Source organism: Myotis myotis, unplaced genomic scaffold, assembly GCF_014108235.1.
Source record: "Myotis myotis isolate mMyoMyo1 unplaced genomic scaffold, mMyoMyo1.p scaffold_m19_p_2, whole genome shotgun sequence".
In the NCBI taxonomy this organism is placed as follows: domain Eukaryota; kingdom Metazoa; phylum Chordata; class Mammalia; order Chiroptera; family Vespertilionidae; genus Myotis; species Myotis myotis.
The window spans coordinates 35,676,933-35,691,791 of record NW_023416324.1 but is presented as its reverse complement, the minus strand read 5'-3'; the positions used below and the strand labels follow the sequence as shown (position 1 = coordinate 35,691,791).

General features: G+C 52.6%; 1 protein-coding gene across 2 annotated transcripts in view; it reads left to right on the top strand.

The window, feature by feature from the left end:
* SLC1A7 (solute carrier family 1 member 7) overlaps positions 1 to 14,859 on the top strand; it is a 43,450-nt gene that overhangs the window by 25,793 nt on the left and 2,798 nt on the right. For both annotated transcript variants that reach the window (XM_036350423.1, XM_036350424.1), the window contains 5 exons: positions 6,462 to 6,504; positions 7,836 to 8,058; positions 12,241 to 12,340; positions 13,043 to 13,276; positions 14,317 to 14,511. In XM_036350423.1, coding sequence (XP_036206316.1) covers positions 6,462 to 6,504; positions 7,836 to 8,058; positions 12,241 to 12,340; positions 13,043 to 13,276; positions 14,317 to 14,511 — 795 coding nt within the window. The remainder of the gene's footprint in view (positions 1 to 6,461; positions 6,505 to 7,835; positions 8,059 to 12,240; positions 12,341 to 13,042; positions 13,277 to 14,316; positions 14,512 to 14,859) is intronic.

The following is a 14,859-nucleotide window of genomic DNA, read 5'->3' as shown; positions in this document are numbered from 1 at the left end:
ATACCGGAAATTGCTGCCTCCCACAACAAACAGAAAAATACAACTAAAAGACAAAACAGACATCATCCAGAACCACAGGAAGGCTGGCTGAGTGGAAATTCTACAACTAGAAGGAAAGAGAAAAGCACACTGAGACTCAGAGGAGGTGCGGAAGTGCAGAGGTATGGAGGCGCATGCGGCAAGGGCTGGCAACTGAGGACACGGCTGTCTTTTTGAATTGGGAGGGAGTCACAAGCCCCCGACTGCTCTGAACTCCAGTTCCGGGTGAGTCTCTGGGGACCCAGACTCATACGGGGAGAAACCGGACTGTCTGGCAGCAGGCAGAACTTGGAACTCGAGGGCGGCTTTCTCTCAAAGGTGCTTGCAGCAATTACCAGGACACTGAGACGCAGGGCCCCTTAGGGCAGGGCTGAGGATCAGCCATAGCTGCTTGCTCTGCCCTTTGATTCCCCGAGACCCCACCCCACCCAGGCTGCGGCAGAGGCTTTTGCATATGAATGCCCTGGCCCTTTACAATCTGAAAATTACCTAGCAAACTGCAGCTGGGCCAGACAGACCTAGAACTTCCAAGAGAAGGACCAAGGCCCCACAGCAGCTTGCATTGCTTCACAGCTGGGCCTCATTTGGGCACCTCCAAACCCCAAACAAGGAAGAGGAATCTGCAGATCTCTTCGTAGCTCCTGCTGGGTAGCCTCAGGCAGAGGGTAAATTAGCACCGCCTTAGAGATCCAAGAGCCAGTGTACCCAGTGGTCAGAGTGGGACCATCCAGATTACAACTCCTCAGATCCATAAGGGACACACTCAGGGGGCAGACTCAGTGAGCACCAAAGCCCCACTAAAGCAAGTCTTGCCTCATACGGGTGTCTTCAGCACAGAAGTTCTCCCACTGTAGACATAGCTGACTCTCACAGCCAATTGGCCTGGAGGTCAATTCCTCTCAGTGATACCTACAACAATCAAGGCTTAACTACAACAAGACTGTGCACAAAGCCCACAAAGGGGAGCACCAAGAGAGTCCACCTCAGGTAACTGGGGAAGCTGAGCCACTGGGCCCTAAAGGACACTAGCACAGAAAGCCACTCTATCAACACAGGGAAGCATAAAAAATGCGGAGACAAAGAAACAGGTCACAAATGACAGAAATGGAGGAAAGCAAATGACTGGATATAGAGTTCAAAACCACGCTTTTAAGGTTTTTCAAGAACTTTCTAGAAACCGCCGATAAATTTAGTAAGACCCTCAAAAAGTCTGGTGAGACCACCGATAAATGTAGTGAGACCCTCAAGAAATCTAGTGAGACCCTTGAGGTTATGAAAAAGGACCAACTAGAAATTAAGCATACACTGACTGAAATAAAGGATATTATGCAGAGTTCCAACAGCAGACTAGAGGATCGCAAGAATCAAGTCAAAGATTTGAAATACGAAGAAGCAAAAAACACCCAACCGGAAAAGCAAAATGAAAAAAGAATCCAAAAATACGAAGATACTGTAAGGAGCCTCTGGGACAGCTTCAAGCGTACCAACATCCGAATTATAGGGGTGCCAGAAGAAGAGAGAGAGCAAGATATTGAAAACCTATTTGAAGAAAAAATGACAGAAAACTTCCCCTATCTGGTGAAAGAAATAGACTTACAAGTCCAGGAAGTGCAGAGAACCCCAAACAAAGAGGACCACACCAAGACACATCATAATTAAAATGCCAAGAGCAAAAGACAAAGAGAGACTCTTAGAAGTAGCAAGAGAAAGAAAGTCAATTACCTACAAGGGAGTACCCATACGACTGTCAGCTGATTTCTCAACAGAAACTTTGCAGGCCAGAAGGGAGTGGCAAGAAATATTCAAAGTGATGAATACCAAGAACCTACGACCAAGATTACTTTATCCAGCAAAGCTATCATTCAGAATTGAAGGTCAGATAAAGAGCTTCACAGATAAGGAAAAGCTAAAGGAGTTCATCACCACCAAACCAGGATTATATGAAATGCTGAAAGGTATCCTTTAAGAAGAGGAAGAAGAAGAAAAAGGCAAAGATACAAATTATGAACAACAAATACACATCTATCAACAAGTGAATCAAAAAATCAAGTGAACAAATAATCTGATGAGCAGAATAAACTGGTGATTATAATAGAATCAGGGGCATAGAAAGGGAGTGGACTGACTATTCTTGGGGGGGAAAGGGGTGTGGGGGATGCGGGAAGAGACTGGACCAAAATTGTGCACCTATGGATGAGGACAGTGGGGGGGGGGGGGGTGGTGAGGGCGGAGAGTGGGGTGGGAACCGGGTGGAGGGGAGCTATGGGGGGAAAAAGAGGAACAACTGTAATAATCTGAACAATAAAGATTTAATTTAAAAAAAATAAAAAAGAAAAAGAAAAAAAAGAAGGGCTCACTAGACAGCCACTCTCTGAGACCCTTTCTAGCCCGGACGTCTGGAGAGGCTGTGTGTGCAGTGAGGACGCCACCGCAGGGGGGGCACCAGGGGCCCCCTCGCTCTCGCTCTGACCCAGAGCAGACGCCCACCATGTGTGGAAAACTGAACAAGAACACGATGACCAGGGCAGGGACCTGGGAACTGGGGGCAGGTGTGACAAATGAGAAATCCAGAAAATGTGGGGGCTTCAGGGGTGGGAAGATATGTGTCTGTCTCTCAAAGATGACTCCAGAGGAACACAACCGGCTGTGTCCCTCGGTGACTCGCCAAGACATGCATTCATCTCCCAGGGCTCCGAGACGGACGCCTGCTCACAGGGCGGCCTCAGAGAGAGAGCCCAGGCAGTACCCTAATCAGAGCATCTCCCCCCCCCCCCGCACCCCCCCTCCCCCGCCCATCTTATTAAAACACCAGAGAGATTAAGTAATGATTTGGCTCTATTTGCATCTCCCCGTTACCCGCTCAGGGATTGGATGGAGGTCCCAGGAGCTGTGCTTGGAAAGGAACAAGTCCCACCTTTGGGGCTGGGTTGGGGACATGGGGTTAGGGGAAGCTTGAAACTGATACGGTGGGAACTTCTAAACAGTAAGTGAGGAGAGGAGTCAAGAGGTGAACTTGCCCCGAGAGATGTGCAGGCAGGTCCACGACAGAGTGTGTGTACTTGATGGCCAAGGCCATTGATGCCCTCCAGGCCCGACATGTCTGCATTTTATGGAACTGCCTCCAGGAGCACGCCTCCTGGGACACACAGGAAGGCTTCCCATGGGTGTTCAAAAGCAAAACAAAAGTCGTACATTTTCCCATTTAATCATCAAAAGTAAGTTCTTTATTAAAATCTGCAGGATACATTCATTGACAATCAGTGTGAGCATACGCATTAGTCAAGAACTGCTTGTGGTTGCTAGTGAAGAAAACCTTAAACCAGCAGAGGCTTGAGTAAGGTAAAGACTTGCCCTTTCTCCCAAATAAGCAGCCCAGAGGTGGGCAGCTCACGCTCATCGGGTGTTCCCGCCACCTGTGTGCTTAACTGTGCTTAGCACTTGCCTTACAGCCTCAGTGTGTCTCATGGTCCAAGAAGGCTGCTGACGCTCCGGCTGTCATGTCCACGTCCCAGGCAGAGGGAAGAAAGCTGGAGGAAGGGACCCAAAGGTCCTGGCTGAGTGGGCACCTTTTCAAGAGTTTTGCAGAGAACGCCTCCCAGTGACTCCCGCTTGCATCTCATTGGCCACACCTTTAGCAAGAGAGGCTGGGAACCAGGGTGGGATGGCAGGGCCCCGCGGGTCCCCACACCCCAGGGCTTCTGTTAGTAAGCCCGGAGAGAGGTGGAGACTGGCTAGGCAACCAGCCAGCCCTGCCACAGCACACATGCTGAAGTATTCTCATTTTAAAGGAGGTTGTTAAGAAACGTACATGCTAGGTATGTTTCATTAGGTTTCTTACGGTCTTTCGGATGTTCTTAGTTTCTACACAGACTGAAGCAGCCTTCCCTCTGAGCTACCTGAGAAACCACCTCAGAAGTCACTGGACCCTCCTGGAGCTGGACCCGGGAGAGCCTCTCAGACTATTAGCGGTCAGCACAGCGGGGGCATCCTCCATCTGGTGGCGAGCACCCGGGGCTGGTGGACCGTGGCGCTCAGGCAGGCTGTGTGCCCAGCGCGTGCTGGGGTCTGCTTGCTGTCAAAAGCCCCTGCAGGCAGCTACGATGGCAGAAATTCTGACGGCAGAAATCTGCTTATAATTCACTGGAAAAAAGCCTGCCTCGAGCTTCTGAGAGCTCAGTTCCTGACTCTGCCTCTTTTCTCCCTTGTGATGAAGCTGAAATCAGAGGGAAAAGCCACAGCCATCCTCACAGTTTCTGCCTCGGTAGCTCATTCTAAGCCCTTTTCCTCTGGCCATGTGCTCACACTGAACCTGCGTTTCGGGAGCAATGCAAACAAAAAAATGGTAGTTTCTGCTTTCCAACAGTGGCTGCTGGGGTGTAAAGTTAAGAAATAATCACACTCTTATTTACATCTATAACTCCATTTATGCGTGAGCTGAGTTTTGGAGGAGTAGAGATTTGCTGAGAAGATTGAGTGGGGGTTGCAGGCTTGATCCTCAGTGGGGGGCATGCAGGAGGCAGCGGATCCATGATTCTCTCTCATCATTGATGTTTCTATCTTTCTCTCCCTCTCTCTTCCTCCCTGGAATCAATAAATAATATATTTTTAAAAAAAGAAAAAGAAGATTGAGTGGGAGGAGCAACCCAGGTGGAGGAGGCGGTGAGTGTGAGTGTGAGTGTGAGTGTGAGTGTGAGGCACTGGCCTGCTCCAGGAAGGGCAGGCATGTGAACAAGGATCTTTGTTAGATCTCTGGTTTAGAACAGATCCCAGAAGCAGCTTATAAAGACAAAGATGTAATGCTGCTAAGCCCCTGGGTATGGATTGCTAATTCCTTCACAGCAAGGTTGCTGCCAGAACCCTGGACGGTGCCCATGTCACCACACTTCTCAGCCTTGCTTATTGTCATTTTAAAAAGTCTTTACCAGCTTTAATTTATTGATGAAGCCGAACATTTTTTAAAAGCGTTTGAAGCTGCTTATGTTTCTTCTTGGCGAAGTGAACTGCCGATTAATGTTTCTGTGGCCCATCTATTTATGCAGCAGCAAATATTTACTGAGTGCCGGTTACTGCCAGGCAGTCTCCCAGGATCTGGGGACACTGCGATGAACAAAACACAGACCTCTGCCCTGCAGGAGCCGACGTTCTGGGGAGAGGAGACAGTGAGCTCAGGGACAAGGATGGGCCCTGTCAAGAGTCTTTATAGATGTCAGAGGACCTCGCTTTGTCACATGGTTCCCCCAGTTTGTCGTTTGCTTTAGAATTTCATTTGTGCTGTCATCTGTCTCAGAGAGAGTCTTACTTGTATTAGCCTTTTACTGTGGCATAACTTTAGGCTTTCAGAAAAGTTGCAAAGATGGCCCAGAGTTCCCACCTGCCTTCAGCCAGCTTCCCAGCTTCCCTGACGTTAGCCACTCACATAACTGGCGCATTCGTCACAACTGGAATTAAATTAGTACAGCTAGTAACTGAATCACAGACCTTATTTGGATCTGACCAGTTTTTTCACTAACGCCCTTTCCTTCTGTCCCAGGCCCCAATCCAGGAATACCGTATTGTACTTATGACATCCGTAATTTTAATATAGCACCATCTGCTAATTTTTATTGCTCATTTTGTTTTTATGGAGTCCTTCCATATCCTGAGATATGGTGGTGTTTTTTAAATTATTGATTTCTTTAAACCATCTGCACAGTGTAAATCAGAATCGGATTTTTATTTTTCTGAATAGTTGGGTGTCTGTACAGCTCTCTATAATGAATTCTTTTCTTCACTGATTTGTGAAGCAGCTTTTGTCAACGATAAAACACTTAGATGGCCCAGGGTCTGCTTCCAGCTACAGGTTCCCCTACATTGATTTTTCTATTGACCGCTGTTTCTCAACATTTTGACAGTTATGTCTTTATAGTATGTTATCATATCTGGTAGGACAAGATATGAAAATAATATTACTAAGAGTAATGATCCCACTTATGTGCCAGGTCCTGGGTTGGGCACCACAGATAGGATATGAACAACCAACGCCACCTTCAAGGAAGCCAGTCTGGGGGGAGGCGGACATGTGAGCCAGTGGGTGCTGTGTCCTAGAGAGCAGGTGACTCAGGGGAGGGGCCTCGGACTCAACCTGGAGCAGTCGGAGGCCTGGCCTCCTATTGATGGGAGGGGGCGTTAGAGAAGCAGGAAGGGCATTTCAGGCAGAAGGAACCGTGTGAACAGAGGACTGGAGCTGGAAAGGATGCAGCGTTTAGAGGATGCAGTTGTGTTGGAGCTGAGTCCTGGGGGTGGCCGTCGTGGGAGAAGATGAGCCTGCAGGGGAGGTGGGGCTGGGTCCTGAGGGCCTTGACTATGAGGGAGGTGCTCAGATGATCCCAAGGGCCTTTCTGTCCCAGGCTCTGGAATTCTTCAATCCCTGACTCTCTTCCCAGGAACATGTTCCCGGCCAACCTGGTAGAGGCCACATTCAAACAGGTGAGTGGGTCCCAGGGGACGAAGGGGTGGCAGGCAGGGCCAGTCTGGGCCTCACTGGGTAGTGACAGGTTTACCAGCAAGTCTCCCCATCTCCTGGGGGCAGGATGCTAGAGGGGAGGAGAGCGAGCTAGACCCTTAGAGCTCCTGAAGCCACACCTTGCTCTGGGTTCCAGCTTCGCATGAAGAAAGCCTGTGAGGGTGGAGCCCCACTTCACAGAGAGCTGCTCCACCGGGTTTACGGCAGGGCTGACACTGTCCTCACGGGGTCCTCAAAACAGCCTGCCCCCAGGTAGGCTCACCCCTCTCTGAATGGGGAAGCAGGGGCTCAGAGGGTTAAAGGGTTTGCCAAGGTTATACCACTAGTGAAAGGGTAGCCTAGTAGGTAAACCTAGGCCAGTTGGCTTCTAAGCCTGTTTTCTCTTTCTTTTTAAAATAATCTCCCCCCCCCCATAAGAACAGTAGTAATGTTCCCTAATACTAAAAAATACAACACAGAAAATAAAAATCATCTCTAGTTCCAGCACCTAGCAATAGTGGAAGTAGTTGGCATGCTTCTAATCTTTTTTTTCCTAAATAAATATATTTTTAAAAATAAAATTAGGATCGCAGTGCCCATACAGCGTGCATCTTGCTTTTCCCCCGAATTCCCTGCGGGGAAAGGTAGGTAGTTCAGTGACTCCGTTCTTCCCAGCTGGGACCTCATCTCCTCAAGAAGGCTTGAGGCAAGCTGAGCTTTTCAAACACAGGCGTGCCCGGAGCTACTGCAGGTTAGGTTCCAGAGCTCCACAATAACACAAGCATTGCAATAAAACAAGTAATCTTTTTGCTGGTGGAGGGTCTTGCTTTCAATTTGTAACAGCAACAAGACATCTGTGAAGCGCAATAAGCAAGGTTTAGTAAAATGAGGTCTGCCTAGAGAAGGTCCAGGTTTCCCTCAGTGGGAGGCACAGCTGGCTGGCTGTTAGGTGGATGGACGATGGCTGGCTGGAGGGATCGATGGGTGAATGAAGAATCACCTGGGCAGGTAAAGGAAGAGATAGACGGCTAGAGAGGGACCCAGAAGGGTGTAACGACGCTTAGAAGGAAGAAGAGGGAAGAAGGGATGAAGAGAGGGGTGGCTGGATAGTGTGTAGACGAATGAAGGAATCAATTTTCTTTTGGGTAAAATATTGATAATAATCCCTGTCCTGCCTACCTCACAGGGTTATTGTCAATCAAATAGTTCATGAGTGGATACAAATGTGCTTCCAAGATATTATTATTGTTGTTGTTGTCGATATTAATAACAACATTGGCCCTGACTCCTTCCTGGTTGGGGTGTCGCCCACCAGTACCGCACCAAGACCACGCCCGTGGTCAAGTCCCCCAAAGTGGCATCGGATGAGGCCCCTTCTCAGCGGATCTTCATCTATGAGGTCCAGGAAGAGAATGGCTCTCACATTCAGAACTTTGCCCTGGACCTGATCCCACCACCCGAGGTCATCTACAAGTCAGAGCCTGGCACCAGCGATGGCATGAATGTGCTGGGCATCGTCATGTTCTCTGCCACCATGGGTATGTGCTGCCCACCCCACCCAGCAGTGCCAGGGAGCCGGGCCCTCCCTGCACCTACCCCTGCCTGCACCTACCCCTATCTGCCTCGGGCTCCACCCCCCCCCCCCCACCCCCCTCCCCCCCCCCCCCCCCCCCCCGTTGGAGCCAGCGTTCCTCAGGAGAAATTCTCCATCCCGCCTAGTTTGCCTCCAGGGGTGTGGGCCCTCCCTCAAAGAAGACCATGCCTCTGGCCCCTCCTGTTCCTGAACTTCTTACTGAGGTCTGTCTGCACATCCTGGGGAGGAGAGGAGGCAGTTACAATAAAAACAGGAAAAGTCTAAAACGACCAGCCATCACTGTGTACTTAAAGCCCTTATTCCTCCTCCCATCCCCAACCTCAGGAGCTTCTCACTGGCGGCCTCTCCCCTGAGACATGTCTGTGCCTTTTCTCGGGTCCACAGTTGGCCTCCCAGGCCACACCCTTCCCTTTGCAACTCTTCTCTGGGTCTCCAAGGCCCCAGCCACAGGCTACTTATCTTGAAGCTGGTGAGGCTTAACTTGCACAGGCCCCTTCTGAGGCCTGTACCTTAAAAAAAAAAAAAGTATTCTTTTTCATAAGGAGGGTCCCAAACTATAAGCTTGAGATCCCACAAACCCAAGGATGTACCTGCCTGCAGTGACCCAACCCCACTCCCACCCTCCCACCCCCCCCACACCCCCACACCCCCCACCCCCCCACACACACACAACCTTTTCCTTTTGGGCGACAGCTCCTAACCCATCAGAACAATCTAGCTTGTCCTTCTAGGTTATGCCAGGGGTCATTATGAGTCTTATTCTAAAATGGGCATCACGCCAGCCAAGGGCCTGGGAGTTCTCTGCTGCTTCCCTGATTTCTCCACAGTTTTCTTTTTAAGTAAAAAGCCTTGCCATCCTTCTGGTTGTTCATAGCAAGAAATACGGGGTCATTTTTTACCTCTCCCTCAGCCCACACCCAAAGCCCATCATCAGGCAGCCTCTGAAATCTGTCTCCAATCCCTGCATTTCCCTCTGCCCATTGCCATCACCTGGTCCAAGGCCACCATCATCTCTCACCTGGTTTCTGCAAAAACTGCCTGAAGAGTCCCCTGTCCTGGTGTGTCCCCCTCACGGGGTCACTAAGTCCCTGCTTAAGGCCTCCAGTGGCTCTCCACTCCACCTGGAAAGGGACCCAACACTCTGCGGCCTGGGAGCGTGGAGTGATCTGGCCCAGACCGCCTCGGGCTCCTCAGACTCCTCCGGTCCCGCTCACTCCCTGCTCCATGCTGCCGAAGACCCCTCCCTGAGGCCCTTCCCACTTCCTCAGCCTGCCTGCTCCTGCCCCTCCTCTCCCCTGCACCTTTCTCATCCTTGAGGGTGGTGGTAAAGGGAGGGATGGTCTCTTTATAAGCATCACATCCTCAGGAAAGTCTTCCCAACACCCCAGACGGTCATGTGCCCTGGGTTACTCCTTAAACTTTGACCCAACTGCAGGTATGTAGTTGCTGGTGTAATTGTTTAATGTCTGTGCAGCAGCCGCTGTAAGCTCCATGCAGGCAGAGACAGGCCTGGCTTGTCCTCCATTTATCCCCACAGCCCATCACAGTGACCCGCAGGAGCGGGCATTCAGTAGAACCTGTTGGAGAGATGGATGGGTGGGTAGGTGGGTGGATGGATGGATGGATGGATGGATGGATGGATGGATGGATGGGTAGGTGGATAGATGGATGGGTGGGTGGGTGGGTGGGTGGATGGATGGATGGGTGGGTGGATGGATGGGTGGATGGATGGGTAGGTGAATAGATGGATGTGTGGGTGGGTGGGTGGGTGGGTGGATGGATGGATGGATGGGTGGATGGATGGGTGGATGGATGGGTAGGTGAATAGATGGATGGATGGATGGGTGGGTGGGTGGATGGATGGATGGGTGGGTGGATGGATGGGTGGATGGATGGGTAGGTGAATAGATGGATGGATGGATGGGTGGGTGGGTGGGTGGGTGGATGGATGGATGGGTGAGTGGATGGATGGATGCGTGGGTGGATGGATGGGCAATCATAAGTAATAGAGCTCTTATCATCTTGGCCAAAATGCCAGGCACACAGAGGGGCCAGGACCTTAGTAACTTAAGGGTGTGGCAAGATGGTGTTTGGAAGTGAGTTTAGAACATCTGACAATTAGTCCCCAATCCTGAACATTCTTCCTCCTCTCAGCACTGCCTCCCTCAGGGGCAAAAACATATTAAAAGGACGTCTATTCGCAGAGCAAAAGAAACCCCTGAGACCCTTTGACTCAATCCACAAAGTGTTTACTGACCATGAGTAATTGTCCATGGATAAGTGTATATGTGTGTGTGCGTTCCCAAGTCAGTCTGTGCCCATGTGTGCCCACATCTGCAGTGCTCATGTCAATGTGTGCCCACATCTGCTCACACTCAGAGACAGCTGCTCCAAGCGTGGCTTGCTTTGGTCCCTCAACCCAGGCTCCGTCCCCAGCTTCTCCCTGGCGTTGGATGTGGCTGATTGGCTGATGCTAAGGTCTCATTGACCTTTACTGTTGGAGGAAGCCCACACCCACCCTGGGGCCTATGCACACTAACACCCAGCCAACCAGAGCCCATGGGTGACCCCAGGGAAATCTAAGTGGAGGCTGATGAGGGGCAGGAATACCTTGGGCAGGGACAGAGCCAGCAGGGGACCTGGGTCTGAGTTTACTTAGGCTTCCACAGGCCAGATGAGCAGGGCTAGGCCAGTGTCACCTCCAACTCGGGCCTCTCCCATGCCAGCAGAGCCCCCAGCTCATCCCAGTGGTAGCTGGTCCGAGGACGGGTGGGTTCAGGGTTTCCTGGTTAGGGAAAGAGCTCTCTCTGGAGTCCCATGGGCCAGGTTCACATTCCTGCCCTGCCCCTCCCTGGCTGAGTCCGTCAGTGAGCCTCTCTGAGCACAGCTTCCTGAGGGCAGCACAGAGTCTGTTTTGCTCTTCATTTCTGTGTCAACAGGAGGGAGAGCAGTCACTCGTCACTGTTGTGAGTGGCCTGACTGCTCACTTGCATGGAGCCCCCCGTGGACTAGGACACATATGAACGCTTCCCAAGTAGAGGAGAGTCCAGAACCCCAGTGGGGCTTTGGAAAAAGCTTTTTCATTCATTCATTCACTCAAAGGCTATTGTTGAGCATCTACCACGTGCCAGCTGAGAGACAGTTCTTGCCCTCATGGAGCTAGTCTTCTATTGGAGGAAATGGGAAAACAATGGGCAACTGGACAATAACAGCTATAAGTTGTGATAAATGATATGAAGGGGTCATAAAGAGAGGAGACAGATAAAAATAAATTGGGGAGTGGGGATGGGTGTCCGAGGCATGTGGAGACCTGGGCAGCATGTTTCCGTGATGAGGGGCAGGGATAACTTGGGCAGGGACAGAGCCAGCAGGGGACCTGGGTTTCAGGCATCAGAACTACATGGCAAAGGTCCTGAGGCAGTGTAGAGCTTGATGGATTCTAGGAATGTAAAGAAGGCCAGGGATGCCAGAGCATGCTGAGGACGGCCATGTGGAGGTGGGGGGTATAGATCTGGGTCGAACAGGACTCAAGTCAAGTGGGGCCAGAGCACAGGGAGCTAGGTTATGGTCTAGGTCAGTGGTTCTCAACCTTCCTAATGCCGCGACCCTTTAATACAGTTCCTCATGTTGTGGTGACCCCCAATTTCATTGTTACAAATTGAACATAATTAAAGCATAGTGATTAATCACAAATACAATATGTAATTGTATATGTGTTTTCCGATGGTCTTAGGTGACCCCTGTGAAAGGGTCGTTCGACCCCCAAAGGGGTCGTGACCCACAGGTTGAGAACCACTCGTCTAGGTCATCAAGGAAGCCAGTGTTTGGCAGGGAGCATTCTTATCTTAAGAAGATGACACTGCTGCTGTGTAGAAAATGGATTAGAGAGAAGGAAGAATGAGAGCCCTGTTGCGAGGTTGCTGCCTGGTCCAGGAGTGAAGGTCAAGGAGAAGGAGGGGAACACTGGTGCGTGGAGGCTGCTGGGAAGTCAGCCAAGGGCGAGAGTCATGTGTGCATGGGGTCTGTCCCTGCCTGCCCCCAGCCTGTCAGCATGTGCAGGCATCACACACACCGTGGCCTTGGCCTGTGTGATCTGTGATCTGCTCGTGTATCCCTGCCCCCGCAGGCATCATGCTGGGCCGCATGGGTGAGAGTGGGGCCCCCCTGGTCAGCTTCTGCCAGTGCCTCAATGAGTCCGTCATGAAGATTGTGGCAGTGGCTGTGTGGTAAGCCTCACTGGGATGGGGGTGTCCTCTCCTACCTCACCCCTTCCACTCCTGTCCTGGGCAGACAGAGGGACCCCATGGTCCCATCCTTTCTTCTCCTAAGAGTGAGCTGCCCAGGAGGCTGAGCCCTGGCCTGGGTTCTCCAGAGTCACACGTGCTCTCCTGCTCCCCAGCCCTGACCAGGCCTAGTTCCAGCCCTGGGCCTGCCACTCTGGCCCGGTCAGGCCCGCTGCAGGAGCGCCCAGCGCTGAGCCTGGCGTGCTCTCCTGGCCTAGTTTCCCCATCACATGGAGCTCATCAGCTCGGCTTTTGCAGGAAGGAAGCTCTGGAAGTGAGAACCAGCTGCCACTCCTTGGTTCAGAGCTCAGACCTTAGACATGGTTTAGATGGGGACGTGCAGAGGCCTGTCCCAGAGCATGCACAGAGAGTGGCATTGCTGGGTTCACACATGGGCCCGCAGAGGGCAGGCATACTCCTCAGAAGCCTGGGCAGGAAGGCAGGGTTGTGAGAGGTGGTGCAGGGCCGGGCTGGTTGAGGGTGGAGGTATCAATAATGCCATGTTCCGGGCACCTTGGCACTCAGTTACATTCACCCTCACGGGGCCCTGGCAGGCTCAGGAAGATCAGGCAGTGATGCAGTGCCAGGGCTGCCTGGGACCCTCACCTGCCTGGCACTGAGCTGGCTGCCCTGCCCCCACAACAGGTACTTCCCCTTCGGCATTGTGTTCCTCATCGCCGGCAAGATCCTGGAGATGGATGACCCCACAACTGTCGGAAAAAAGCTGGGCTTCTATGCAGTCACTGTAGTGTGCGGGCTGGTGGTCCATGGCCTCGTCATCCTGCCCCTGCTCTACTTCTTCATCACCAGAAAGAACCCCATCGTCTTCATCCGCGGTGTCCTTCAGGCCCTGCTCATTGCACTGGCCACCTCCTCCAGGTAGCCCTGGGTGCAGGCAGAACAGGGTGGTGCTCAACTCTGTCCACCTGTTCAGTCATCATTTATCCATGGCCATAGACGCGTGGAGGTGTCAGTAAGGCCTGCTTCACACACTTGGGGGTAGCTATGGTAACAAGACCAATTTTTGAAATGTAATGCTTAAGGCCCCACCTGCCCAAATGGCAGAAAGCCTTTATCACCTCTTGAGGCCTTCCCCTCCCCCCCTCAATCCACATGGGGGTTGGCTTCCACACAGAGCAGCCCTTGGCCACCTGCCCGACAGGAACCACAACCTTGGGCCCGGCAAGAGGAAGTGGGGTCCCCAGTCAGTGACCTGTGGGATGGGAAGGGCTCTGCAGCCACACCCACCCAGGTATTGGCCCCAGCACTGCTACCAGGAGCTCCAGTAACAAAACAGTAACAGCACTAGTAGCTACCATTGCTTGAGTACTTGCGATGAGGCGGACACGACTCTAAGCGCTTGCTCGTTACAGCACCCTAAGAGCTGAATCCAGGCGTTCTCCCGCCCTGGGACAAGGAAACTAAGGCACACACAGGTTAGGGGTCCTGCTGCCACTGGCGAGGAGGAGGCTGGAAGCTGAACCCAGCAGGTCCAGCCCAGAGCCCCGCTGTTAGCCACTCCTACGCTTGGCACAGCAGTATGACTTCGAGTCAGCCCCTCCGCCCTCTGGGCTGAAGTTTCTTCATCTGTAAAATGGACTCAAAACCCCTCCTTTGCCGGAAGCTATGAGGATCAAATGAGAGTGTGTGTAAAGCACGGAACCAGGCGCATAGTAGGTCCCTTCCTGACCTGTGTGTAGAGGGGTGTCTCTGAGGCCCAGGGCCTGGGTAGGCCTGGCTCCACCGCCGTCCCACACTCCCAAAGGGACCATTTTCAAGGCCCCTTCAGCCTGTTCTCCCTGCGATGGGCTGGCTGCCTGGGGTGGCACGAGCTTCCTGTCACTGGCAGGAGGGCAACCCAGAGGCCCTGACCATCCTGGAGGAGGATGGAGGGCAGACGCTGGCCCCTCCGCCCACAGCTCGGCCACACTGCCCATCACCTTCAAGTGCCTGCTGGAGAACAACCACATTGACCGGCGCATCGCCCGCTTCGTGCTGCCCGTGGGCGCCACCATCAACATGGACGGCACTGCGCTCTACGAGGCGGTGGCTGCCATCTTCATCGCCCAGGTCAACAACTATGAGCTGGACTTCGGCCAGATCATCACCATCAGGTGCACTCCTGGTGCCCCCCAGCCCGGGGGGATTGGGGTGGGAGGGTGACTCCTGGGAGGGCCTGGAGGATGCTCAAGCTCCCTGATCTGATAGGGTCTCTGAGGCCCAGAGAGGGTGAGGGGCTCCTTTTAGGCCACGACAGCGCTGGGGTGGGACGTGACCTGATCTCTGAGACTGGTGGCACAGGCTCCCCCCAACCCCCCACCCCCACCCCAACGCTGCCCTGCAGGATGGGAGCTGAGACCCAGAGGAGGGCCTGCATTCTGGACGCGCAGGGCAGAGAGGGGGCAGAAGCCTGGGCGGGATGCTGGAGGGGCTGCTGGTGTGGCTGGAGCAGAGGGAAGGGT